The sequence below is a fragment of the Scyliorhinus torazame genome, chromosome 19, assembly GCF_047496885.1.
Source record: "Scyliorhinus torazame isolate Kashiwa2021f chromosome 19, sScyTor2.1, whole genome shotgun sequence".
Lineage (NCBI taxonomy): Eukaryota > Metazoa > Chordata > Chondrichthyes > Carcharhiniformes > Scyliorhinidae > Scyliorhinus > Scyliorhinus torazame.
This window is the reverse complement of record NC_092725.1, coordinates 124,214,062-124,240,665: the sequence shown is the minus strand read 5'-3', so window position 1 is coordinate 124,240,665 and position 26,604 is coordinate 124,214,062. Positions and strand designations below refer to the sequence as shown.

The following is a 26,604-nucleotide window of genomic DNA, read 5'->3' as shown; positions in this document are numbered from 1 at the left end:
TGAAACATGTTGGCCGGGATTCTCCCCTACCCGGCGGGGCAGGGGGTCCCGGCGGGATGGAGCGGCGTGAACCAATCCGGCGTCGGGCCGCCCCAAAGGTGCAGATTTCCAAGCCCTCACTGTGAGGGGCTAGGCGCGCGCCAGAGTGGTTGGCGCGCCGCTGACCGGCGCGGAAGGCCTTTGGCACCACGCCAGCCAGCCGGGGCCGAAAGGACTGCGCCGGGCGGCGGAAGTCCGCGCATGCGCGGGAGCGTCAGCGACTGCTGCGTCATCCCCGCGCGTGCGCAGGGGGGTTGTCTCTTCCGCGTCGGCCATAGTGAAGACTGTGGCCGAGGCAGAGGGAAAAGAGTGCCCCCACGGCACAGGCCCGCCCGCGAATCGGTGGGCCCCGATCGCAGGCCAGGCCACCGTGGGGGCACCCCCCAGGGCCAGATCGCCCTGCGCCCCTACCTGGACCCCGGAGCACGCCCACGCCGCCTAGTCCCGCTGGGAAGAGAAGTGGTTTGATTCTCGCTGGCGGGACAGGAATTCCAGCAGCCGGACTTCGGCCCATCGCGGCCGGAGAATCGCCGGGGAGGGGGCTCGCTGACCGGCGCGTCGTGGGAACTGGTGCCGGAGAATTCTGCAACCGGCGGGGGCTGGATTCACGCCAGCCCCCGGCAATTCTACGGCCCGGCGGGGGGTCGGAGAATCCCGCCCATGATACTAACGATGCAAAAATATGAGTTTTTGCTCAGTTAATTCAATGAAGGAAAATAAAGACTTGTATTTGCATATTAAATGACAATTTCTCCAGAAGCACTCACAGAAAGATGTTACTTTGCAATGCAGTTGCTGTTATATACCAAAGGACAATCACTGTGCGCAGGAAAATCCCACACACAGCAAAAAAATGGATGAACATTTCTGCCTCTGCCACATAAGGTGAGAATACTGGAGTCAACAGGTTTTGCTCACTGTGCGCATTGGCTGTTGTAACTAAGAAAGCATGTAGAGATGTGTTGGGACTAGAATTGTAGTCTTTAAGGCCATGTAAAAGCGTCAGGCTCCTGAAGAAAGCACAGGATTGGGGTATTCAAGATGATGCAGAAGTGTCAGGGCAGGATTCTTTACAATGATGAGGTAGTCAATTTATCAGCGAAGAGTTTCTTGGGGAGGTTAGTGATCCACTGGAATTGCAGATGGCAGGAATGTTAATTAATTATTAATTAATATAAGTTCCATTACATTCAGAGGGTTTGTTCTGCCATCTTTGCACTGAAAGGTTTGCAATGTGTTACAACCTGGGAGAGGTAAGTACTGTTTAAAAACTTCCTTACCATTGCAGGTCAGCTGTTAGTTTCGGGAGATCAGTTTCGGGAGCAGGCCTATTGGCTGACTGTAAATCAGGAAGGATACAAAAGGTGTGGCTGAAGAGCCTTTAGAAACGGAGTGCTGGAAGCAAACAGAGTGTATCTGAGTTTGGGTAAGGCTGAGTTTGGGTAAGAGGTGAGTGAGGGCTGTGTTTTTTGGAGTTTGGTGTTTGGGGTTGAGTTTCCAAAAAAAAAATTTTTTTTTTAATTCACTTAATTAAGTAAATTAATTAACTAGTTAAGGGAATTTGGTGCTCATCTTAAGGAGGTGCAGAGAAGCAGACCTGTGAGGGAGTCTCGGGAGCAATTACATCACAGCCAGCAGGTAAGTAATTGGCTTGTGACTGGTAAGTGATTTTTCTCTCTTTGACTTTCTCTTAGCTGTGTAGTGTAGTTCAAATTTAACTTCAGGTTTAAGTCATGGCAGGAGAGCTCAGACCTGTGTCTTGCTCCTCTCGTGAGATGTGGCAAGTCAGGGACCCTTCTGGTGTCCCTGACTCCTTCATCTGCAAGAAGTGTGTCCAACTGCAGCTCCTGAGCGGCGGATGGATTCACTTTGGAGCATCCGCGATGCTGAGGAAGTTGTGGATAGCACATTCAGTGAGTTGGTCACACCGCAGATTAAAATTACTGAGGCAGATAGGGAATGGGTGACCAACAGACAGAGGAAGAGTAGGAAGGCAGTGCAGGGATCCCCTGCAGTCATCTCCCTCCAAAACAGATTTACCATTTTGGAAACTGTTGGGGGAGATGGCTCACCAGGGGAAGGTGGCAGCAGCCAGGTTCATGGCACCGTGGCTGGCTCTGCTGCACAGAAGGACGGGAAAAAGAGTGGCAGAGCTATAGTGATAGGGGATTCAATTGTAAGGGGAATAAACAGGCGTTTCTGCGGACGCAAACGAGAATCCAGGTTGGTATGTTGCCTCCCTGGTGCAAGGGTCAAGGATGTCTCGGAGCGGCTGCAGGGCATTCTGGAGGGGGAGGGTGAACAGCCAGCTGTCGTGGTGCATATCGGCACCAACGATACATGTAAAAAACGGGATGAGGTCCTACAAGCTGAATTTAGGGAGTTAGGAGTTAAACTAAAAAGTAGGACCTCAAAGGTAGTAATCTCAGGATTGCTACCAGTGCCACGTGATAGTCAGAGTAGGAATGACAGGATAGCTAGGATGAATACGTGGCTTGAGAGATGGTGCAAGAGGGAGGGTTTCAAATTCCTGGGACATTGGGACCGGTTCTGGGGGAGGTGGGACCTGTACAAATCGGACGGTCTGCATCTGGGTGGGACCGGAACCAATGTTCTCGGGGGTGTGTTTGCTAGTGCAGTTGGGGAGGGTTTAAACTAATGTGGCAGGGGGATGGGAACTGATGTAGGAAGTCAGTGGGGACGGAAACAAAAGGCAGGAAGGGAGAGTGTGTAAAGCATGACCAGAGAAAGCAGGGCAGAGAGCAAGGAAAGTCTACATTAAACTGCATTTATTTCAATGCAAGGGGCCTGACGGGCAAAGCGGATGAACTCAGGGCATGGATGGGCACATGGGACTGGGATATTATAGCTATGACTGAAACATGGCTAAGGGAGGGGCAGGACTGGCAGCTCAATGTTCCGGGGTACAGATGCTATCAAAAGGATAGAACAGGAGGTAAGAGAGGGGGGGGGGGAGTGGAGTTTTTGATTAGGGAGAACATCACGGCAGTACTTAGAGGGGATATATCCGAGGGTTCGCCCACTGAGTCTATATGGGTGGAACTGAAAAATAAGAAGGGAGAGATCACCTTGATAGGACTGTACTACAGGCCCCCAAATAGTCAGCGGGAAATTGAGGAGCAAATATGTAAGGAGATTACAGATAGCTGCAAGAATAATAGGGTGGTAATAGTAGGGGACTAACTTTCCCAACATTGACTGGGACAGCCATAGCATTAGGGGCTTGGATGGAGGGAAATTTGTTGAGTGTATTCAGGAGGAATTTCTCATTCAGTATGTGGATGGACCGACTAGAGAGGGGGCAAAACCTGACCTCGTCTTGGGAAATAAGGAAGGGCAAGTGACAGAAGTGTTAGTGAGGGATCACTTTGGGACAAGTGACCATAACTCCATTAGTTTTAAGATAGCTATGGAGAATGATAGGTCTGGCCCAAGAGTTAAAATTCTTAATTGGGGCAAGGCCAATTTTGATGGTATCAGACAGGAACTTTCAGAGGTAGATTGGGGGAGACTGTTGGCAGGCAAAGGGACGGCTGGTAAATGGGAGGCTTTTAAAAATGTGTCAACCAGGGTTCAGGGTAAGCACATTCCCTTTAGAGTGAAGGGCAAGGCTGGTAGAAGTAGGGAACCCTGGATGACTCGAGATATTGAGACTGCAGAGCCACAAGAGTTGCGTGAGATCCTGAAAGAATATTTCTCATCGGTATTCACGGTGGAGAAAAGCATGGATGTTAGGAAACTAAGGGAAATAGATAGTGATGTCTTGAGAAGTGTGCATATTACAGAGGAGGAGGTGCTGGAAGTCTTAAAGCGCATCAAGGTAGATAAATCCCCGGGACCTGATGAAATGTATCCCAGGATGTTGTGGGAGGCTAGGGAGGAAATTGCGGGTCCCCTAACAGAGATATTTGAATCATCGGCAGCCACAGGTGAGGTGCCTGAAGATTGGAGAGTGGCGAATGTTGTGCCCTTGTTTAAGAAGGGCAGCAGGGAAAAGCCTGGGAACTACAGACCGGTGAGCCTAACGTCTGTAGTAGGTAAGTTGCTAGAAGGTATTCTGAGAGACAGGATCTACAAGCATTTAGAGAGGCAAGGACTGATTTGGGGCAGTCAGCATGGCTTTGTGCGTGGAAAATCATGTCTCACAAATTTGATTGAGTTTTTTGAGGGGGTGACCAAGAAGGTAGATGAGGGCAGTGCAGTAGACGTTGTCTACATGGACTTTAGCAAAGCCTTTGACAAGGTACCGCATGGTAGGTTGTTGCAGAAGGTTAAAGCTCACGGGATCCAGGGTGAGGTTGCCAATTGGATTCAAAATTGGCTGGACGACAGAAGACAGAGGGTGGTTGTAGAGGGTTGTTTTTCAAACTGGAGGCCTGTGACCAGTGGTGTGCCTCAGGGATCGGTGCTGGGTCCACTGTTATTTGTGATTTATATTAATGATTTGGATGAGAATTTAGGAGGCATGGTTAGTAAGTTTGCAGATGACACCAAGATTGGTGGCACAGTGGATAGTGAAGAAGTTTATCTAGGATTGCAACGGGATCTTGATCAATTAGGCCAGTGGGCCGACGAATGGCAGATGGAGTTTAATTTAGATAAATGTGAGGTGATGCATTTTGACAGATCGAATCAGGCCAGGACCTACTCAGTTAATGGTATGGCGTTGGGGAGAGTTATAGAACAAAGAGATCTAGGAGTACAGGTTCATAGCTCCTTGAAGGTGGAGTCGCAGGTGGACAGGGTGGTGAAGAAGGCATTCGGCATGCTTGCTTTCATTGGTCAGAACATTGAATACAGGAGTTGGGACGTCTTGTTGAAGTTGTACAAGACATTGGTACGGCCACACTTGGAATACTGTGTGCAGTTCTGGTCACCCTATTATAGAAAGGATATTATTAAACTAGAAAGAGTGCAGAAAAGATTTACTAGGATGTTACCGGGACTTGATGGTTCGAGTTATAAGGAGAGGCTGGATAGACTGGGACTTTTTTCCCTGGAGCATAGGAGGCTTAGGGGTGAACTTATAGAGGTCTATAAAATAATGAGGGGCATAGATAAGGTAGATAGTCAACATCTTTTCCCAAAGGTAGGGGAGTCTAAAACTAGAGGGCATAGGTTTAAGGTGAGAGGGGAGAGATTCAGAAGGGCCCAGAGGGGCAATTTCTTCACTCAGAGGGTAGTGAGTGTCTGGAATGTGTTGCCAGAGGTAGTAGTAGAGGCGGATACAATTGTGTCTTTTAAAAAGCATTTAGATAGTTACATGGGTAAGATGGGTATAGAGGGTTATGGGCCAAGTGCGGGCAACTGGGACTAGCATAATGGTAAAAACTGGGCGGCATGGACTGGTTGGGCCGAAGGGCCTGTTTCCATGCTGTAAACCTCTATGATTCTATGATTCTATGAACCTGGAAGTTGTGACAGGAAACAGGAATAACAGGCATGGCAAAGTGATTGTGCAAGTTGTGAACTGTCGACAAAACCAGCATGTTTATTACAGTCTTTGTAATTGATGCCTATGATAATGGAAATAGAATGGGTCCGGTACAGGTGACTTTTCAGAATAAACAAAAACCACGCAAGTTGGGATGCTGAAATATAAACAGAAAATACTGAATAAGCTTAGCAGGTCTGGCAGCATCTATGGAGAGAAACAGAATTAATGTTTTGGGTCTAAATGACCCTTATACAGGAGTAGGGGAGCTGTATTGGATGAGGGGAAAACACTGGTTGGATTATTATAATTCTTTGCTATTCTTTAAATGGTGTGCTGGCATTTTTAACTGTCATAGATTTAGAGTAAGAGGTAGGAGGTTTAATAGCTGTGGAGATCTGGATCTCACTGCTTGAAAGGATGGTAGGGGCAGAGAGGAGCAGAGGAGACTAAGGGTGGACATGATTGAAATTTCTAAAATTATGAAGGGTAGATAGAGTAGTCAGGAAGAAACTTTTCCACTTGGTGGAAGGATCAATGACCTGGGGACAGATCAAAGGTAAGGGGCATGAGTTTAGAGAGGATGTGAGCAAAACCTTTTTCACCCAGAGGGTGGTGGGAGATTGGGACTCACTACCTGAAAGGGTGGTTGAGGCAGAGACTTTCATAACATTTCAGAAATATTTAGATGTGCACTGTGATGCCAAGGCATATAAGGCTGTGGGTCAAGTGCTGAAAAATGGGATTAGAATACTTAGGTGGTTGTTTTGTCTGGTGCAGACATAATGGACCAAAGGGCCTTTCTGTGCTGTAAACCTCTATGACTCTAAACCCACACAACATTTAAAAGGTATTTGGAGATACATTTAAAGGACCTTCTAAAGATACATCTAAGGACCAAGAACTGGAAAGTCAGATTAGGCTCGAATGCTCCTTTCCAGCTCCTTGGTCCGGACATTATAGGCTGAAGGCTTCCTTTTATGTTCAAAACTTCTATGATTCTATATAAACAAATGATTTAGCTGTGGCAGATTTGAGATAAGCTATCATGTCTTCTTTTTGAGACCTGCAAAGATTGTTTCTGGGATATTTTGCTTAGGATTCTCCAGGTGAATCTTAATTCAAATTTCATCCAAATGATCATACTTCAATACTGATCAGAATATTAAATGCATAACCAATGATTACAGCAGTTCAAACTAAATTATTGTTTAGGAAATGCTCTGTGACATTTTCTGAGTCGGATTGTGACATTTCTGAGACAGATTATAATTAAGCTGAATTGAAGTAAATTTTAAGGAGGACCTCATGTCGGCCACTGAAATCATTTTCGCCCCCTTCAAGGAACGCTGGAAAGAACGGAGCGGAGACTGGATTCCCAGGAGGTGACAGCAGGACCTAGAGAAAGTGACCACCGACCAGAGTGATCGGATCAGAAGTGGCAAGTTTGGTAACAACCCATCGAGCACTCAAGGGGAAGGTGGAAGACCAGGAGAACAGGTCCCGCCGCCAGAACATAAGAATCATCGGGCTACCTGAGAACACAGAGGGCAGGAACCCGATGGAGTACGTTGTGCAGAAGTTTGGAAAGTTGGTCGGTGGGGAGGCTTTGCCAAACCCCCATAGGGCCCATAGGTCGCATCGGCAAAGGATATGGGGGGAGAAGAGGGAACGGCAAGGGTAAGGGGCTCAGAGAGCGGGGATTAGATGGGAGAAGGGCGTGTGGAGGGTAGAATGCTGGTTACAATAGGTCGCACATGGGGAATGTTGGAACAAAGAGGACAAAGGAGGCCATCTTGGATGACCCACAAAGAAAGGCAAACCCTGGCATGCAGGGGCACATTCATGTAGTAAGTCTGGCTAACACAGCAGGAGGAGAGGGACAGGGACCCTCCCATTAGAATAGTCACCTGGAACGAGAGGAGCCTCAATGCCCATCTAAAAAACTGAAGGCCAACATAGTCTTCCTCCAGGAGACCCACCAGAGGGAGAAGGACCGACTGAGGATCCAAAATAACTGGAGAGGACAGATCTACCAAGTTTGCTACGATGCGAGGTCAAGGGGGTTGCCATACTATTCAGCAAAGTTCAATTCACAGCAGCCAATACGGTGATGGACCCAGTGGACTGTATGTAATGGTCAGTGGTGTCGCGGAAGGGGCACCGGTGGAACTAGTGAATATATATACGCCTCTAACTTGGATGAAGCAGACTTCATCAACAAAAGTCGTGGCAGAAATTCCCGGCCGAGACTCCCACCAACTCAACATGAGGGGGGGGGAGGAGACTTCAACTGTGTATAGAATCATAGAATTTACAGTGCAGAAGGAAGCCATTCGGCCCATCGAGTCTGAACCGGCCCTTGGAAAGAGCACCCCACTAAAGTCCAGAGCTTCACTCTAACCCCCCCCCCTCCAAACCTATGTCATCGGGACACGGGCTGCGTGTAGTTGCAACGCCGTTGGCGTGTCATCGGATGGCCCACACGTGATGCTCCGCCCCTGATGGGTCGAGTTCCCAACGGCACGGGCCACATGTGGCCCTAGCGGTCGGAAATCTGACGTGCCTGCTGCGGACAGTGTCATCCGGGATCCGTGCCGCTGGCCGGGGGGCTTCTGCTAGAGCTGGGGGGGGGGAGTGGTGGTGGGTGGACAGGGGATGGGCTGTGGGGTCGGGGTTAGCGGGTTATGGTTCCAGAACGGCCGGCGCCATGTTTTCCCGCACGACTGGTGCAGGCCGTCAGCCCTAAGCATGCACGGCACAGGACCCTGGCGATTCTCCTACCGTTTTCCACACGGTTCCCGCAGTGCCCATGCTAGACCTCACCGGTACCTCCGTTGGTGCTGGCACTTAGCTGCTGGAACGGAGAATTTCGCCCAGGAACTTTTCTTTTTTTCACATATCCATCATATGTATTCCCGCATTGATTTAAATTTTTTTTGAGAGGGCTGTCCTCCCTTAGGTGGTTATGGCCGAGTATACAGCGATTGTTATTTCCAACAATGCCCCACATTTTGTCAACACTGTTGGTGTCTGGCATGCTGAGAACGGTGAAGCAGCAGAGTCTGGTGGACTCCTTCCTAGAGGTGGGCCAGCATTACTCACTTGATCCTACTCTGGAGGTACTGGCAAACAGGAAATAATTACAGACCCAGTTCGAGCTGATGTCCACTGGGAAGGCTCTGCATCAGTTACAGCGCTCCAGGTGTATATTTTATGAGCACGGGGAAAAGGCCAGTCTTCTGGCTCATCAACTCAAAAGGCAAGCAGCCTCATGTGAGATCCCTCGGATACCAAATAAGGGCGGAAATCTTATTTCTGCCCCTCTCCAAATCAATGCAGCTTTTAGAGCTTCTTACTGCGACCTGTATAAGTTAGAGCCCCCGGCAGATGAATTGATCATGGCTGAGTCTTTGGGTGGTCTGCACATCCCAACTGTTGAGGTGAACAAGAGCTGTGAGTTAGATTCCTTGTTATGCCTGGAGGAGATTTAAAAAATGTATTGGGCTGGTGCAACTGGCAAGACCCCAAGCCCTGATGGTTTCCAGTCGAAATTTCCAAACGTTCTTGGAACAGCTCATACCATTAATATTGGACATGTTCAACGACTCACTGTCTCGGGGTTCACTGCCTCCAACCGTCAAACAAGCCTCTATTTCCTTGAACCTTAAGGGGGACAGGGACCCAGCCAAGTGCAGTTCATACCGACCCATCTCACTTTTAGACCTTGGCGTTAAGCTGCTGGCTAAGGTCCTGGCGCTCTTGCTGGAGTCAGGGCAGCATCGTAGCATTGTGGTTAGCACAATTGCTTCACAGCTCCAGGGTCCCAGGTTCGATTCCCAGCTTGGATCACTGTCTGTGCGGAGTCTGCACATTCTCCCCGTGTGCGCGGGGTTTCCTCCGGGTGCTCTGGTTTCCTCCCACAGTCCAACGATGTGCAGGTTAGGTGGATTGGCCATGCTAAATTCCCCTTCGTGTCCAAAATTGCCCTTAATGTTGGGTGGGATTACTGGGTTATGGGGATAGGGTGGAGGTGTGGACTTGGGTAGGGTGCTCTTTCCAAGAGCCGGTGCAGACTCGATGGGCCGAATGGCCTCCTTCTGTACTGTAAATTCTATGAAATCTATGATTCTTGCCTCCCAGGCATAATTTTGGAGGAACAAAAAGGCTTTATGAAGTGCCGACAATTAATGGCAAATATACATCACCTTTAAACGTTATTCTTTCCCCTTCCCCAGTACCTGAGCCTCAGTTTATAGTATCTCTGAATGCTGAAAATGCATTTGACAGGGTGGTATTGGAATACCTATTCGAGATTCTCGGGAAATTTGGATTCGGCCATCAATTTGCCGACTGGATTTGTTTGTTGTATAATGCTCCTACTGCCAGAATTTGCACAAACACTGTGCACTCAGGCTACTTGCCTTTGGGTAGGGGCTGCTCTCTTTCCCCACTTTTGTTTGCCTTGATGATAGAGCCTCTCTCTGTAGCAGTGAGGGCTTCTGCTCAATGAAGGGGTATTTGTCGTGATGGGGTGGAGCATCGTGTCAAGCTTTATGCGGATGACCTACTTCTGCACATTACAGACTTAACTCCCTCCACAGATAGCATAATGAAGACGCTTAATACATTTAGTTCCTTGTCTGGTTACAAATTGAATTTAGGCAAGAGTGAATGTTTTCTGGTGAACCCTCACCCCCAGTAGAAGAGTTCAGTTCAGCTCAATCCCTTTCCAATACCAGTTTCTGTTATTTGGGGGTCCGGTCCGGGTGGTCCATAATTGGACCTCAATTCATAAATTAAACTACTCAAGCCATTTAATAGCTTCAGAGTGTATTTACAGAGGTGGAACAACCTCCTCTAGAAGGTAGGATGCATACAAATAAAATTCATATACTTCCCAGGTTTTTCTTTCGATCAGCGTGATCTAACGGAAAACTTTCTAAGTGTCATTTCAGGCGAGTTTGGCTGGGTGTTTCTCCCCGGCTTTGTCAGCGGGTTCCTCACTACTATCTAACCACACTTAGTCATTCCTTCCGGCCTTGTGGGCTAGCCCACACTTTTGGGCTAGCCCACACATTTTTTTCATGACTGGGAGCTGAACTCGCTGGCCAGTAAGATTCCTCAAAGATCAAGCCATCATTTTGAAAGGGTGGCCCGATCTCTAAATGAGCTTGAGGGTCCTCCACACACCCCCATCCACCGGCAATATCACCTCCCCCACACACACACATGGGCATTATCCCATACCCCACCCCCTTCCCTCCCACCCCCAAGTTAGGGCACTCATTTATGGTGTTGCTGAGGCCTCCCCCTTTTCAGGCCTTCCCTTCTAGGCCCCCCTTACAGGAACCCCACCCTTCACTGCACCCCTACCAACCTTCATGCCCCCCTCATCGCTCCTTCCATAGGCATAGGACCTGACCCTTAGCAGTGCCAACTGGCACCTGGACACCCTGTCAGTGCCACCATGGCAGTGCTCCTGCCAGCATGGCAGTACCATCTGGGCACTTTGGCAGTGCCAGGGTGGCAGGGCCAAGATGCCAGCCTGGCAGTGCCAAGATGCCTGGGTGTCAATGGGAGACCCTCAGGTATCATTCCACCTGGTCCATGTTTGCCTGGAGGTGTAGTTCATCTGATTTTGAACAAGCATAAAAATAATCAAGGAAAATCAAATTCCCTGTATTACAAAAAATATGTTAACTGTCGGGTGTATTAGGAATGAAAGAATAATAAATGAAATGATGCATGTATACTGGAGGCTTACTGTATGAGTTATTGTTTTAGCATAAAAAGAACAAAACAAAATGAAAACACACTGATAAAACCATGAATACAAATATCATTACAAATGGAACAACATACTCAAAATAATGTTATAGTCAGAAAACGTGCAGAATATTTGTGATCATATTTTATAGTGAGAAATTAAAGTTATGTCATCAGCAGAAATCAGAAAAAATAATTAAAATAACAAACTACACTTTATTGAGAATACAAGGGATTCAGAGCACTGTGACAGACATCAATATTACATCGATAGTGACCTGGTAAATAGCGTCGTTGTCTATTTGAACTAACAACATTCTAATCAATATGCTTAATTGCTAAAGCTAAACAAAGAAATGACCTTGAAGGTGGAATTTTCCAATAGTTAACAAAATTAGTTCTATATAAAAGAAAATTCTGAATATTATAATGGGATTGCTTCTTGATATCAGTTTATCTTGTTCATTGACTAAAACCAAATGTTATAACACTGCAGAGTATGCAGATTTATGAATTAATTACATTAAAAATTATAGTTAAATATAAGCTAACAGGTAGTTTGGAACAATTTCAGAAATATATTCTAATCTCAGGTTTCAGATGATATAACTTGTTTGTGTTTCATTTATGCTGTTTCATTTATGTCATATGGCCCCTTTTGATTACATTAAATCTTTGTAATTAATTCTAAGCTATCAACTGTTCTATATATAAGATCTTCAGGCAAGTATGAAAATGAGAATGCCAAAATTATAGAATGCCAAGGTATGATAAATATCACTCACTGTTCTAGATGTTGGGGGTGCTGATGGGCTTGTTAGTGACACCATCTCTTGGATTGCCAGCCTGAGTTTTAATCGATGAAGTGGATTGCTGATTCCGATTTCCCTTTGGATCTCAGTGTCAGACAAGGCAGACATGATGGCACCACTCTTTACATTTGCACGACAAGCAGCAACATACCACGCAGGCATTCCAAGCCACAGCTGTAGACCACAAAAGCATAATTAGTTTATTAGCAAGGTTATTAAAGTATGCTTTAATATCTTCTAAAGATTACATAATAAGATTAATGTGGATATTTATAATTAGTAAGTGACAATTCATTCTGCTCACATAATAAATTGGGTGGTACATGGCATATATTTTCACAATAAATGAAACTTCACTGTATTAGTTATCACAACAAAGGATTTTCACCATATATAGGTTTATTACTAACAGTCGCTTAGTGGTATAGAATTTGAATATTGCTGAAAAGTGAAACATATTGCCAAAGTTTTTCACCTTACACTCATCAGGACAAATGCAAGAATACGCAATTTCAAACAATCACAACAATTTTAAGTACAGGAGAAAATGGTGCTGATTGGTTGTCAAGACAACTCTGGTTGCCAAAACAATGCCATGGTCAAAGTGACAGGGAACTAAAGTCTCACCAAGTTCCCGGATAATTCAAAATAGGCAGTGGGCCTAAATATATTCCTTTTGTTTGCAGAGAATGGATCCATGCATGTGGATATATGTCACTTTAAGAGACACGTTATGAGCTCAGCTGAGTATCTTAAATTGGTGGTTAGAGTAGCTATTAGCACACTCAGGATTATTTTACAAGTGCTGCCCAATTGTAAAATCATATCTAATAGTCAACATTTGTTTTGGGTTTTGCAAGCATGGGCTGGTTGAGTGCGATCCGTACTCTGCCTGTTTCAAATAACCTAAGGGAGAGGCTGTTTGATTTGATCAGCCAATCATTGGCACTTACATACCTGGTATTGCACTGGTACTGAAATTGATACCTGATTTTGCTCAATTGTGTGGGATGCGGAACATCTTTGTTATAACCTGCTTACTGACGATTGGCTGGGGACTAATGATTATCCCACAATCCTATGGGAGTATGAACTTCCCCAATGAGGGGGGCGGAGAAACTCCTACTATAAATAAGCTGGCCAGTCCAGGAACCAGGAGGAAGGAGAAGGTAGCAAGGGAAGTTACTGCTACTTCTATGTATATATTGTTATAGTAAATAAACTTTATTATTTTGTATTCTTAAAACTCGTGCTGGATTCTTCGGGGCCCTTACAAAACTGGCGACGAAGGTAAAAGTGAATAGCTGTCTACACTGCTGAAGCCACCTCCCTGGATTTTGTTGGATACAGGTTGGAAGTTGTTTTCTATTATACCATGCCTCTGTACGGACGTTTGGATGTTTTTGATGCTGCGCTGGAAAGCTGGAACCAGTACACGCAACGGATGCGTTACTATTTCCGGGCAAACAATATCACTGAAAACGAGCGCCAGGTGGTCATATTGCTCACCGCCTGCGGACCGCATACGTTTGGGGTGATTAGGAGCCTTATGTACCCAGCTGCGCCGGACACCAAAACGTTTGACGAACTTGTGAATATAGTGGGGCAACACTTTAACCCAACCCCGTCCACGATAGTCCAGCGTTACCGGTTTAATACCGCTGAGAGGACCCCTGGAGAATCCCTTGCCGATTTTTTATCCAGGCTATGCGGGATTGCGGAATACTGTGACTATGGTGAGACCTTGTCAGAAATGTTACGCGACCGTTTGGTTTGCGGTATTAACAATGCGGCCACCCAGAGAAAGTTGTTAGCGGAGCCAACATTGACTTTTCAACAGGCAATACAAATAGTCTTGTCCCGAGAGAGCGCAGAGCGAGGAGTACAGGAGCTACAGGGAATGGAAGTGCATGCCTTGGGGCGAAACCCTTTCCGCCCAAAAACGTCCCCCGCACTCCTGCGGTACCTTGGGCGAGGCAACGACCAGACCGACGCCAGTGGCCATCGGACATTCCTCCCCGAAGGGAGCCTTCTCCAGAGCCAATGGATGAGGAGCCATGTCCGTGTCAGACTTGTAGGCGCCGACCCCGTCGCGGACGGCGGTCCTGGGGACGCCAGAGGCGCCGTCGTTCTGACCGAAACTGGGACCAGCCCAGGGGCCGTAACTGGGACCAGCCCAGAGGCCGTACCTTCCATGTGGATGAACCTGCGGCGACCACTCCTGAGGACGTGGAGACGGAGGACGACTGCCTGCAGCTGCATTGTGTGGCAGCTCCCCGTGTGGCCCCCATTAAGGTGACAGTACGGGTCAATGGCCACCCGCTGGAGATGGAGTTGGATACTGGCGCAGCGGTCTCCGTGATCGCCCAGAGGACATTCGACCGCATCAAGCAGGGTATACAGACCCTTACACTAACTGACTCACAGGCCAGGTTGGCCACCTACACAGGGGAACCACTGGACATTGCAGGAACTACAATGACCCCTGTTGTCTATGGACGCCAGGAGGGGCGTTTCCCACTTATCGTAGTGCGTGGCCATGGGCCCAGCCTGTTGGGTCGGGACTGGTTGCGCCATTTGCGGTTGCAATGGCAGCACATCCTCCAAACAGTTTCTGGAGGGTTGACTGAGGTGCTAGGACGATACCCAGAGGTATTCCAGCCTGGTCTGGGGAAAATAAAAGGGGCCGTAGCCCATATCCAAGTTGAACCAGGAGCCACACCGCGCTATTTCCGGGCACGCCCAGTGCCTTACGCTTTGCTCGAGAAGGTAGAAGGGGAGCTCACTCGTTTGGAGAGTTTGGGTATTATCAGGCCTGTCCGTTTTGCTGACTGGGCAGCACCAATTGTGCCAGTAATGAAGCCAGATGCCACAGTTCGCTTGTGTGGCGACTATAAACTTACAGTGAATACAGTTTCCCGACTCAACCGATACCCAATGCCTCGCATAGAGGATCTCTACGCGAAATTTGCAGGCGGACTCTCATTCACAAAATTAGATATGAGTCACGCCTACCTGCAGTTGGAGCTGGACCCTGCCTCCCGACCATATGTAACAATTAACACACACCGGGGCCTGTATGAATATACACGATTGCCCTTTGGAGTATCCTCTGCCTGCGCAATTTTTCAACGTGTTATGGAGGGCATTTTGAGAGGTTTACCACGTGTGGCTGTCTACCTAGATGACGTGTTGATTACAGGGACGTCGGAGCAAGAGCATTTGGAAAATCTGGAGGCTGTCCTTAGACGCCTTTCGGAGGCTGGAGTCCGTTTACGTCACACAAAGTGCGTATTTCAGGCAAAAGAAGTAGTCTACCTAGGTTATCGGGTGGACCGCGAGGGTCTGCACCCCGTCGCAGAGAAGGTGCGTGCAATTCAACATGCCCCCACCCCGACTGACACTTCGCATCTTCGTTCTTTTCTCGGTCTCGTAAACTATTACGGGAAGTTCCTCCCCAATCTGGCAACTACGCTGGCCCCCTTACACCTGCTGCTAAAGAAAAATCACACCTGGGTTTGGGGTCAGCCGCAAGAAACCGCTTTCCGGCGGGTAAAGCAACAATTGTCGTCGTCTGGGTTACTAACCCACTATGATCCGGGAAAGCCTTTGCTCGTCACATGTGATGCATCACCGTATGGTGTTGGGGCTGTCCTGTCCCACAAGATGGAGGACGGGGCCGAGCGACCGATAGCTTTCGCCTCCCGCACATTGACTGCAGCGGAGAAGAAGTACGCGCAGATCGAGAAGGAGGGCCTGGCAGTGGTTTTCGCGGTGAAACGCTTCCACCAGTATGTGTACAGCCGCCATTTCACTATCGTGACTGATCATAAGCCCCTGCTGGGACTCTTCAGAGAGGATAAGCCGATACCGCCCATTGCTTCTGCACGGATCCAGCGCTGGGCTTTGTTGCTTGCTGCATATGAGTATTCTCTGGAGCACAAACCAGGTACGCAGATAGCAAATGCCGACGCACTGAGCCGATTGCCTTTATCGACCGGCCCCATGTCGACCCCCACGACCGGTGAGGTGGTCGCAACCCTAAATTTTATGGACACCTTGCCTGTCACGGCATCACAGATCCGTGAGTGGACCCAGATGGAGCCAGTCCTGTCAAAGGTTCGGCACATAGTCCTGTATGGTGGGCAGCATAGACAGCTCCCAGGCGAGTTACGGGCATTTTCCTCCAAGCTGTCAGAGTTCAGCGTGGAAGATGGCATCCTCTTGTGGGGGACGCGTGTGGTTGTCCCGGAAAAAGGCCAGGAGCTGATATTATCAGACTTGCACAATGGGCATCCGGGCGTGACCAAGATGAAAATGTTGGCCCGGAGTTATGTCTGGTGGCCAGGCCTCGACACCGACATTGAGAAGGTGGCCCAAAACTGCTCCATTTGCCAGGAGCATCAGAAGCTTCCGCCGGCCGCGCCCCTACATCACTGGGAATGGCCAGGGCGTCCTTGGGCACGCTTACATGCAGATTTCGCAGGCCCTTTTCAGGGATCCATGTTCCTTCTACTAATTGACGCCCAGTCCAAATGGCTGGAGGTGCATAAGATGCAGGGGACAACGTCCTGCGCAACAATTGAAAAAATGCGTTTATCATTTAGCACGCATGGCCTCCCCGAGGTGCTGGTCACGGATAATGGCACTCCATTCACGAGTGAGGAGTTTGCTAGGTTTACAAAGATGAACGGCATCCACCATATCCGCACTGCCCCTTACCACCCGGCTTCAAATGGGTTGGCAGAGCGTGCAGTGTAAACATTCAAAAGAGGCCTAAAGAAGCAGTCTTCCGGATCAATGGACACGAGACTGGCTCGGTTTTTGTTTACGTACAGGACCACCCCCCATACAGTAACTGGGGTAGCTCCCGCAGAACTCCTAATGGGCCGGAGACTTCGCACCCGCCTTAGTATGGTCTTCCCGGACATTGGCGTAAAAGTACGCCGCACACAAGAACGGCAGGGACCGGGATTGTCTCAGCATCGTCCGATTCGGCAGTTTGCGCCCGGTGACCCAGTATTCGTGCGGAATTTTGCTGGTGGTGCCCAATGGGTTCCTGGGGTAATCTTTCGCCAAACGGGCCCTATATCGTACCAAGTGCAAGCCCAGGGTCGTCTCCAGCGAAAACATGTAGACCACGTCCGGTCCAGAAGATCATCCCCGCAAAAGATTCCCCGCCCCCGGAGCTCAGTTCAACAGCGGCAAAGACCAGAAACAAGGGAAGGTAGTCCTCCAAATCTTCCACTGGTGCCTCACTCAAAGCCTGCGCAGGTCATGACGGGACCGAATGGGGACAGAGACGCTGACATGACGGAGGCAGCAGACTCTGACTCCGAGATGGAGACACAGGATGAATCAGAGGGGGAATCCTCGGGTCCACAGGCCGTGGATGTACAACCGCGCCGTTCATCACGGAAGCGCCGGTCTCCGTCTCGTTATACGCCACCTGATCCAGCGCCGCGTGCAAATGGCGTCCGGCCTGCGGCCAAACGAGTTCGACGCCTCCCTTCGCCAGGGCCTACGGTGGATTCCTTGGACTTTGGGGGGGAGGGATGTTATAACCTGCCTACTGACGATTGGCTGGGGACTAATGATTATCCCACAATCCTATGGGAGTATGAACTTCCCCAATGAGGGGGGCGGAGAAACTCCTACTATAAATAAGCTGGCCAGTCCAGGAACCAGGAGGAAGGAGAAGGTAGCAAGGGAAGTTACTGCTATGTATATATTGTTATAGTAAATAAACTTTATTATTTTGTATCCTTAAAACTCGTGCTGGATTCTTCGGGGCCCTTACAAAAATCTTTTTGAATTGACCGCAACACCCTGTTCATGGAGAATACCACTCGCATAGTTAATGCATTAGCAACGCAAATGGGCCAAAGGCCACCACCTTCGGAACTAAACAAGTTTAAGCAAGCCATTTTATGCTGCTAGTAAGCGGTGGCCATGTGAGTCGTGCTTTTCTCTAGCAAGATGCTAGCAACACTCAAAAAAATAAGCAAAATTCAGCTTTATTACTTTTGCTTTCCCTCTTCCATTCCTGCTTCTTATCTTTTTAAATATATTTAGTTTTAAATTTATTCTTCCATGTGTTCTCTGACTTGTTTATGTTATTAAACCCATTGTTTGAAAAGCAATACCTATTGCCATTGATGCAGAAGTTTCAGATTTGCAGCAGTGGTAGCTCTTTCATTCCCTGCTTCAAGGTGCTAGTTTTTCTGCCAGGGCATGCCTCTGCATGCCAGGGCAGTGTCTGGGCCATATAAGTAACATAAACCAAGAAATGCGAGTGGGTTGGTATCTGCCCAGTCACAGTCCACGTCAATGGATTGCACCTGAGCAGCCATAAGGTATAGACCAGTAGGAAAATCATTTCCATGTATAAAACAAAATCAGGATTTGAAAAGAATGCCCAGTGAGTAACTGGAACATGAGGTGGGCACTCTTACACATAACTCATTCAGCAAAGATGTAAATTCCAAAGTGTATATTCTTACTCATTTAAATGGACATTATTTTCCACTTTTGATTCATTATCCCTTATTTACAAGAACTGATTTTACAAATGTGTACTTCTAGTGAGTAGCTGACCCATTGGGATTTCATAGGAACATGACCATTGATTTTTCATATTTTCCTTTCAATGAATGAGAAAGCTCAAGTTTCATATTATGCACGCCCATTTGGGAAGGATCAATGCTGAAGGAGCTCATTCCTAAAATCATTCATCTAATATCATTGGATTAGTACATATCTAGATTTAACTAAGAAGTACAACTGAATCAGTTTCTTCTTTTCACTTTTAAAATCAAATCTTATTATCTTATTTGCTGCTTTCCTGTGTTGCATCTTTATTTAAATTGTTTTATTTTAACATATTTTTGTTTTTTCTTTTATCTTTGTTCTTAGATTCAACGAACAGTTTTCTTTTTTAATATTTCCTCCATTTTTTCTTTTTCTGTTTTTTCATGCAAGCGAATGTGATCAAACGCCTTTAATTATATTTTAATACCATTTATTTCACATCATATTTTTATATATATTAATGTCTTTGTAAGTCTGTCATCACTATATACTTCCTCCACTTGTGAAGTTGGATAGAATGGACCACCACCTCCTCCACAATCACAGTGCGGTTTTGATATCAGACAAGAGGAGGTGTTATTTCCGCAAGACAAAAGTGGGAAATACCTGCTACTTCTTCCCTCAAATACCTTGTTACTAAGTGGCACAATTTAGTGGCATAGCTAAGAAAGAAATATGATTGATTACTGTTTGGCAATATTGCAACTGGATCTGGAACCTTGATGTGAGCCAGGTTGTCAATTATTTGAGTCCAGGTCATTATTCTATTTACTTGTCAGCAAAGAATAAACCTTCACTATAATTAAAATCCCTGATCAGTGGCAGTAAATTAAGTGCAGTCTGAGCAGCGTTGTTAGTGACGCTCCTGTCTGTGAGCTGGAAGGTCATGGGTTCAATTCCAACTTCAAGACTTTTTGGTCGTAGGAAAAACTATGTAAGCCAGTGCGTATTGTTAGGAAAACAAAGATAATCTTAAAGGATTTGTATTCGTTTTCGTAAACATTAGAAATAAGGAATAGTTTTAAGTGGGTTTAATTTAATGTTTCTATGCCTGGAAAGGTAAGATCTATAATTAGATTCATGCTGGACAAGGGCCAGGATTCTCCCCTACCCGGCGGGGCGGGGGGTCCCGGCAGGATGGAATGGCGGGAACCACTCCAGCGTCGGGCCTCCGCACCTTTAGGGGCCAAGCCCTCACCTTGAGGGCTAGGCCCGCGCCGGAGTGGTTGGCGCGCCGCCGGCCGGCGGGAAAGGCCTTTGGCGCCATGCCAGCCGGGGCCTAAGGGTCTCCGCCGGCCGGCGGAAGTTCGAGCATGCGCGGGAGCGTCATCCCCACGCATGCGAAGGTGGTGGTCACTTCCGCATCGGCCATCGTGGAGACCGTGGCGGAGGCGGAAGGGAAAGAGTGCCCCCACGGCACAGGCCCGCCCGCGGATCGGTGGGCCCCGATCGCGGGCCAGGCCACCGTGGGGGCACCCCCCGGGGTCAGATCGCCCCCCGCCCCCCTCCCAGGACCCCGGAGCCCGCCCACGCCGCCTTGTCCCGCAGTTCAAAAGGTGGTTTAATCCACGCCGGCGGGACAGGCAATTTATAGGCGGGACTTCGGCCCATCCGGGCCGGAGAATCGAGCGGGGGGGGGGCCCGCCAACCGGCGCGGCCCGATTCCCGCCCCCGCCGAATCTCTGGTGCCGAAGACTTCGGCAACCGGCGGGGGCGGGATTCACGGCAGCCCCCGGCGATTCTCCAACCCGGCGGGGGGTCGGAGAATGACGCCCCTGAAGTGTAACGTATGAAAGGAGAATTTGGAGTCACTTGTGTGGAAGCTGGAGTTTATAGAGAGGAGGTGGGTCTTGGCAGAAGAATCATCTGGGGGGATTTTGAGGAGAAAATCACAGACATTCACTTGGGTTCCAAGAGGAATGTGCCTTACCACAGTCATCTTGTGTGCTTAAAAGGGACTTTGTGTGTTAATGAGACCATTATAGCTTAAGGTATATTTTGTAACCCGTATTAATCTTAAAACCCGTGTGTAAGGGGGAGTGAAGGAGTACAGTATTACAATCTAAATTTTTTCATGTTTAATAATGGATCATCCGAGTGGATGATCCATCTCAGTCTCCTCCAGAGATCCCCAGCATCATAGATGTCAGTCTTCAGCCAATACGATTCACTCCACATGATATCAAGAAATGACTGAAGGGAAGAGGTGGTCGGGACGGGGGACCCCTGTTTGGGGGACTGGAGGGTGAGGGAGGCATGGACACGGGACTGGCCCAGAAAAGGAGATGGCTAGTCGGCGGGGGGTGAGAGCCCCTCCAATCCGGCTGATAACGTGGAATGTGAGGGGCCTGAATGGGCCGGTGAAGAGGCCTCGAGTGTTCGTGCACTTAAAGGGAATGAAGGCGGACGTGGTCATGCTCCAAGAGACACACCTGAAGGTGGCGGACCAGGTCAGGTTAAGAAAGGGATGGGTAGGACAGGTATTCCACTCGGGACTGGACGCGAAGAATAGAGGGGTGGCAATATTGGTGGGAAAGCGGGTGTCATTTGAGGCCAAGACTATTGTAGTGGACAATGGAGGGCGATATGTAATGGTGAGCGGTAGGCTGCAAGGGACGTGGGTGGTGTTAGTAAATGTATACGCCCCGAACTGGGATGATTCAGGATTCATGAAGCGCATGTTGGGGCGCCCTATCTCCGGACCTGGAGATAGGAGGCCTGATAATGGGAGGGGACTTCAATACAGTGTTGGATCCAGCACTGGACCGCTCCAAATCAAGGACTGTAAAGAGGCCAGCGGCGGCCAAGGTACTTAGGGGTTTATGGATCAGATGGGGGGAGTGGACCCATGGCGGTTTGCAAGGCCGCAGGCCAGGGAATTTTATTTTTTCTCCCATGTACACAAAGCCTACTCCCGGATAGATTTCTTTGATCTGGGTAGGGCGCTCATCCCGAGAGTGGAGGGGACGGAGTATTCGGCCATAGCCGTTTCGGACCATGCCCCGCACTGGGTGGAACTGGAGCTGGGAGAGGAGAGGGACCAACGCCCATTGTGGCGGCTGGATGTGGGACTGCTGGTGGACGAGGTGGTGTGTGGGAAGGTGAGGGGGTGTATCGAAAGGTACTTGGAGGCCAACGACAACGGGGAGGTGCGGGTGGGGGTGGTATGGGAGGCGTTGAAGGCAGTGATCAGGGGAGAGCTAATCTCCATTAGGGCTCATAGGGAGAAGACAGAGGGCATGGAAAGGGAGAGGTTAGTGGGGGAGATTTTGAGAGTGGACAGGAGATACGCAGAGGCCCCGGAGGAAAGATTACTTGGGGAAAGACGACGGCTCCAGACGGAGTTTGACCTGTTGACCACAGGGAAGGCGGAGGTACAGTGGAGGAAACGCAGGGGGCGACCTACGAGCATGGGGAAAAGGCTAGTCGGATGCTGGCACACCAGCTCCGTAAGAGGATGGCAGCAAGGGAAATAGGGGGAGTCAAAGATGGAAGGGAAACCACGGTTCGGACTGCGACAAAAATAAACGAGGTATTTAAGGCCTTTTATGAAGAGCTGTACAGATCCCAGCCCCCAGCGGGGGAAGAGGGGATGAGACGATTCCTAGATCAACTGAGATTCCCGAGGGTGGAGGAGCAGGAGGTGACTGGTTTGGGGGCACCAATTGGGTTGGAGGAGCTGAGCAAGGGTTTGGCGAGTATGCAGGCGGGGAAGGCCCCGGGACCGGACGGATTCCCGGTGGAGTTCTACAGGAAGTACGTAGACCTGTTGGCCCCGCTACTGGTGAGGACCTTTAATGAGGCAAGAGAGGAGGGGACCCTGCCCCCGACAATGTCGGAAGCGACAATTTCTTTGATCCTAAAGCAGGACATGGACCCACTGCAATGTGGATCGTACAGGCCGATCTCGCTCCTCAATGTGGATGCAAAGTTGCTGGCAAAAGTGCTGGCCACGAGGATCGAGGACTGTGTCCCGGGGGTGATCCATGAAGACCAGACGGGATTCGTAAAGGGCAGGCAATTAAACACTAACGTGCGGCGGCTCTTAAACGTGATGATGATGCCATCGGAGGAGGGAGAGGCGGAGATAGTGGCAGCTGTGGACGCGGAGAAGGCCTTTGACCGAGTAGAGTGGGAGTACCTCTGGGAGGTGCTGCGTAGGTTTGGGTTCGGGGGAGGGTTTATCAGCTGGGTTAAGCTCCTTTACAGAGCCCCGATGGCGAGTGTAGTGACGAACCGGCGGAGGTCGGAGTACTTTCGACTGTATCGAGGGACGAGGCAGGAGTGCCCGCTGTACCCTCTGTTGTTCGCATAGGCGATCGAACCACTGGCCATGTCATTGAGGGAGTCTAATAAATGGAGGGGGGTGGTCCGAGGGGGAGAAAAGCATCGGGTGTCGCTATATGCGGATGACCTGTTGCTGTACATGGCGGATCCAATGGAGGGGATGGTGGAGGTCATGCAGACTCTAAGGGAGTTTGGGGAGTTTTTGGGCTATAAGCTCAATGTAGGGAAGAGTGAGCTCTTTGTATTACAGGTGGGGGACCAAGAAAGAGGGATAGGGGACCTACCACTGAGGAGGGCGGAGGGGAGCTTTCGGTATCTGGGGATCCAGATAGCCAGGAGTTGGGGGACCATACATAAACTGAATCTGATGAGGTTGGTGGAGCAAATGGAGGAGGATTTCAAAAGATGGGACATGTTATCGCTCTCGCTGGCGGGTAGGGTGCAGTCGGTCAAAATGGTGGTCCTTCCGAGGTTTCTGTTTGTGTTTCAGTGCCTTCCCATCGTGATCACTAAGGCCTTTTTTAAGAGAGTAGGTAGGAGTACTATGGGGTTTGTGTGGGCAAATAAGACCCCGAGAGTAAGGAGAGGGTTCCTGGAACGCAGTAGGGACCGAGGAGGGTTGGCGCTGCCAAACCTGGGGAGCTACTACTGGGCAGCAAATGTGGCGATGATCTGCAAGTGGATTATGGAGGGAGAGGGGGTGGCATGGAAGAGGATGGAGATGGCGTCCTGTAAAGGAACGAGCCTGGGGGCGTTGGTGACGGCACCGCTGCCGCTCTCGCCGACAAAGTATACCACGAGCCCGGTGGTGGCGGCAACGCTAATGATCTGGGGCCAGTGGAGATGGCACCGGGGTGCAATGGGAGCATCGGTGTGGTCCCCGATCAGGGGTAACCACCGGTTTGTCCCGGGGAAGATGGACGGGGGGTTCCAGAGCTGGCATCGGGCGGGGATTGGAAAATGGGGGACCTGTTCATCGATGGGACGTTTGCGAGCCTAGGGGCACTGGAGGAGAAGTTCGAGTTACCCCCGGGAAATGCCTTCAGATATGTGCAGGTGAGGGCTTTTGTGAGGCGACAGGTGAGGGAATTCCCGTTGCTCCCGGCACAAGAAGTTCAAGATAGGGTGATCTCCGGGGTATGGGTCGGGGAGGGCAAGGTGTCGGAAATACACCAAGAGATGAAAGAAGAGGGGGAAGTGCTAGTAGAAGAGTTGAAGGGTAAATGGGAGGAGGAGCTGGGGGAGGAGATCGAGGAAGGGCTGTGGGCTGATGCCCTGGGTAGGGTTAATTCCTCCTCCTCGTGTGCCAGGCTCAGCCTGATACAATTTAAGGTGGTTCACAGAACGCACTTGACGGGGGCGAGGTTGAGTTGGTTCTTTGGGGTAGAGGACAGATGTGGAAGGTGCGCAGGGAGCCCGGCGAACCATGTCCATATGTTTTGGTCATGCCCGGCACTGGAGGGGTTCTGGAGAGGAGTGGCGGGAGCAATATCTCAGGTGGTGAAAGTCCGGGTCAAGCCAGGCTGGGGGTTAGCAATATTTGGAGTAGTGGACGAACCGGGAGTGCAGGAGGCGAAAGAGGCCGGCATACTGGCCTTTGCGTCCCTAGTAGCCCGGCGAAGGATCTTGCTAATGTGGAAGGAGGCGAAGCCCCCCAGCCTGGATAAATGATATGGCTGGGTTCATAAAGTTGGAGAGGATTAAGTTCGCCTTGAGAGGGTCTGCGCAGGGGTTCTACAGGCGGTGGCAACCGTTCCTAGACTATCTCGCGGAGCGTTAGAGGAAGGTTGGTCAGCAGCAGCAGCAACCTTGGGGGGGGGGGGGACGTCTTGGGAGGGGGGGAGGAGAGGGGGGGGGGGGGGGGGGGAAGGGGGGACTGCCTGGGAGGGTGGATGAGCAAGGGATAACATGAAGGGTTGGGGAAACTGGCACTTACGGGAGAGGGCCAGTGTACAGAGCTGTGTAAATATATCATTTTGCCATGTATATATCTTGCTCTGTGCGATTTCTCGTTTTTTTGTTACGGGGTGGGGGGGTTATTGTTTGTAAGGGAGAAAAATTGTGTTAAAAAACTTTAATGAATTTAAAAAAAAAAAAAAAGAAATGACTGAAGGCACTGGATACTGCAAAGCTCTGGCCCCTGACAATATCCCAGCAATTGTACTGATGACTTGTGCTCCAGAACCTGCCGCACCCCAAGTCAAGCTGTTCCAGTACAGCTACAACACTGGTATCTACCCGGAAATGTGGAAGGTTGCCCAGGTGTGTCCTGTACACAAGAAACAGGACAAATCCAAACCAGCCAATTTACCAGTTTACTCTCCATCACCAGCAAAGTGATGGAAGGAGTCATCAACAGCGCTATCAAGTGGCACTTACTCAGCAATAACCTGCTCACAGACACTCAGTTTGGGTTCCGCCAGGTCACTCAGCTTGACTCAAATGTGGCCAAAAGAGCTGAATGCCAGAGGTGAGGTGAGAGTGACTGCCATTGATATCAAGGCAGCATTTGACCAAGTATGGCATCAAGGAACCCTCGCTAAACTGGAGTTAATGGGAATCAGGGGGAAAACTCTCCAGTGGTTGGAGTCATACGTGCACAAAGGATGAAGGGTGTGGTGGTTGGAGGTCAATCATCTCAACTCCAGGACATCACTGCAGGAGTTCCTCAAGGTCGTGTCCTCGGCCCAACCATCTTCAGCTGCTCCATCAATGACCTCCCTTCCATCATAAGGTCAGAAATGGGGGTGTTTGTGGATGACTGCACAATGTTCAGCACCATTCATGACTCTTCAAATAATGAAGCAGTCCATGTCCAAATGCAGCAAGACATGGACAATATCCAAGCTTGGGCTGACAAGTGGCAAGTCATATTTGCACCACACAAGTGCCAGACAATGAACATCTCCTACAAGAGAGGATCTAACCACTGCCCCTTGACATTGAATGGCATTAGCATCGCTGAATCCCCCACAATCAACATCCTGTGGATTACCATTGATCGGAAACTGAACTGGACTAGCCACATTAATACTGGGGCTACCAGGGCAGGTCAAAGACTAGGAATCCTACGGCGATTAACTCGCCTCCTGACCCCCCAAAGCCTGTCCACCATCTACAAGGCACAAGTCAGGGGTATAATGGAATACTCTCCACTTGCCTGGATGAATGCAGCACCAACAATACTCAAGAAGCTGGACACCATCAAGGACAAAGCAGCTCACCTGGGGCGAAATTCTCCCCCAACGGCGGGATGTCCGCCGACTGGCGCCAAAGACGGCGCCTATCAGACGGGCATCGCGCCGGCCCAAAGGTGCGGAATGCTCCGCATCTTTGGCGGCCTAGCCCCAACATTGAGGGGCTAGGCCGACGCCGGAGGGATTTCCGCCCCGCCAGCTGGCGGAAATGGCGTTTGTTGCCCCGCCAGCTGGCGCGGAAATGCGGCGCATGCGCGGGAGCGTCAGCGGCCGCTGTCAGTTTCCCGGCGCATGCACGGGAGCGTCAGCGGCCACTGTCAGTTTCCCGCGCATGCGCAGGGGGGAGAGTCTCTTCCGCCTCCGCCATGGTGGAGGCCGTAGCGGAGGCGGAAGGGAAAGAGTGCCCCCACGGCACAGGCCCGCCCGCGGATCGGTGGGCCCCGATCGCGGGCCA

At 49.7% G+C, this 26,604-nt stretch overlaps 1 protein-coding gene across 6 annotated transcripts in view; it reads right to left on the bottom strand.

Moving 5' to 3' along the window:
• Window positions 1-26,604, bottom strand: part of ppfia2 (PTPRF interacting protein alpha 2) — a 645,248-nt gene that overhangs the window by 74,199 nt on the left and 544,445 nt on the right. For all 6 annotated transcript variants that reach the window (XM_072485153.1, XM_072485152.1, XM_072485156.1 and 3 more), the window contains one exon: window positions 12,049-12,249. In XM_072485153.1, coding sequence (XP_072341254.1) covers window positions 12,049-12,249 — 201 coding nt within the window. The remainder of the gene's footprint in view (window positions 1-12,048; window positions 12,250-26,604) is intronic.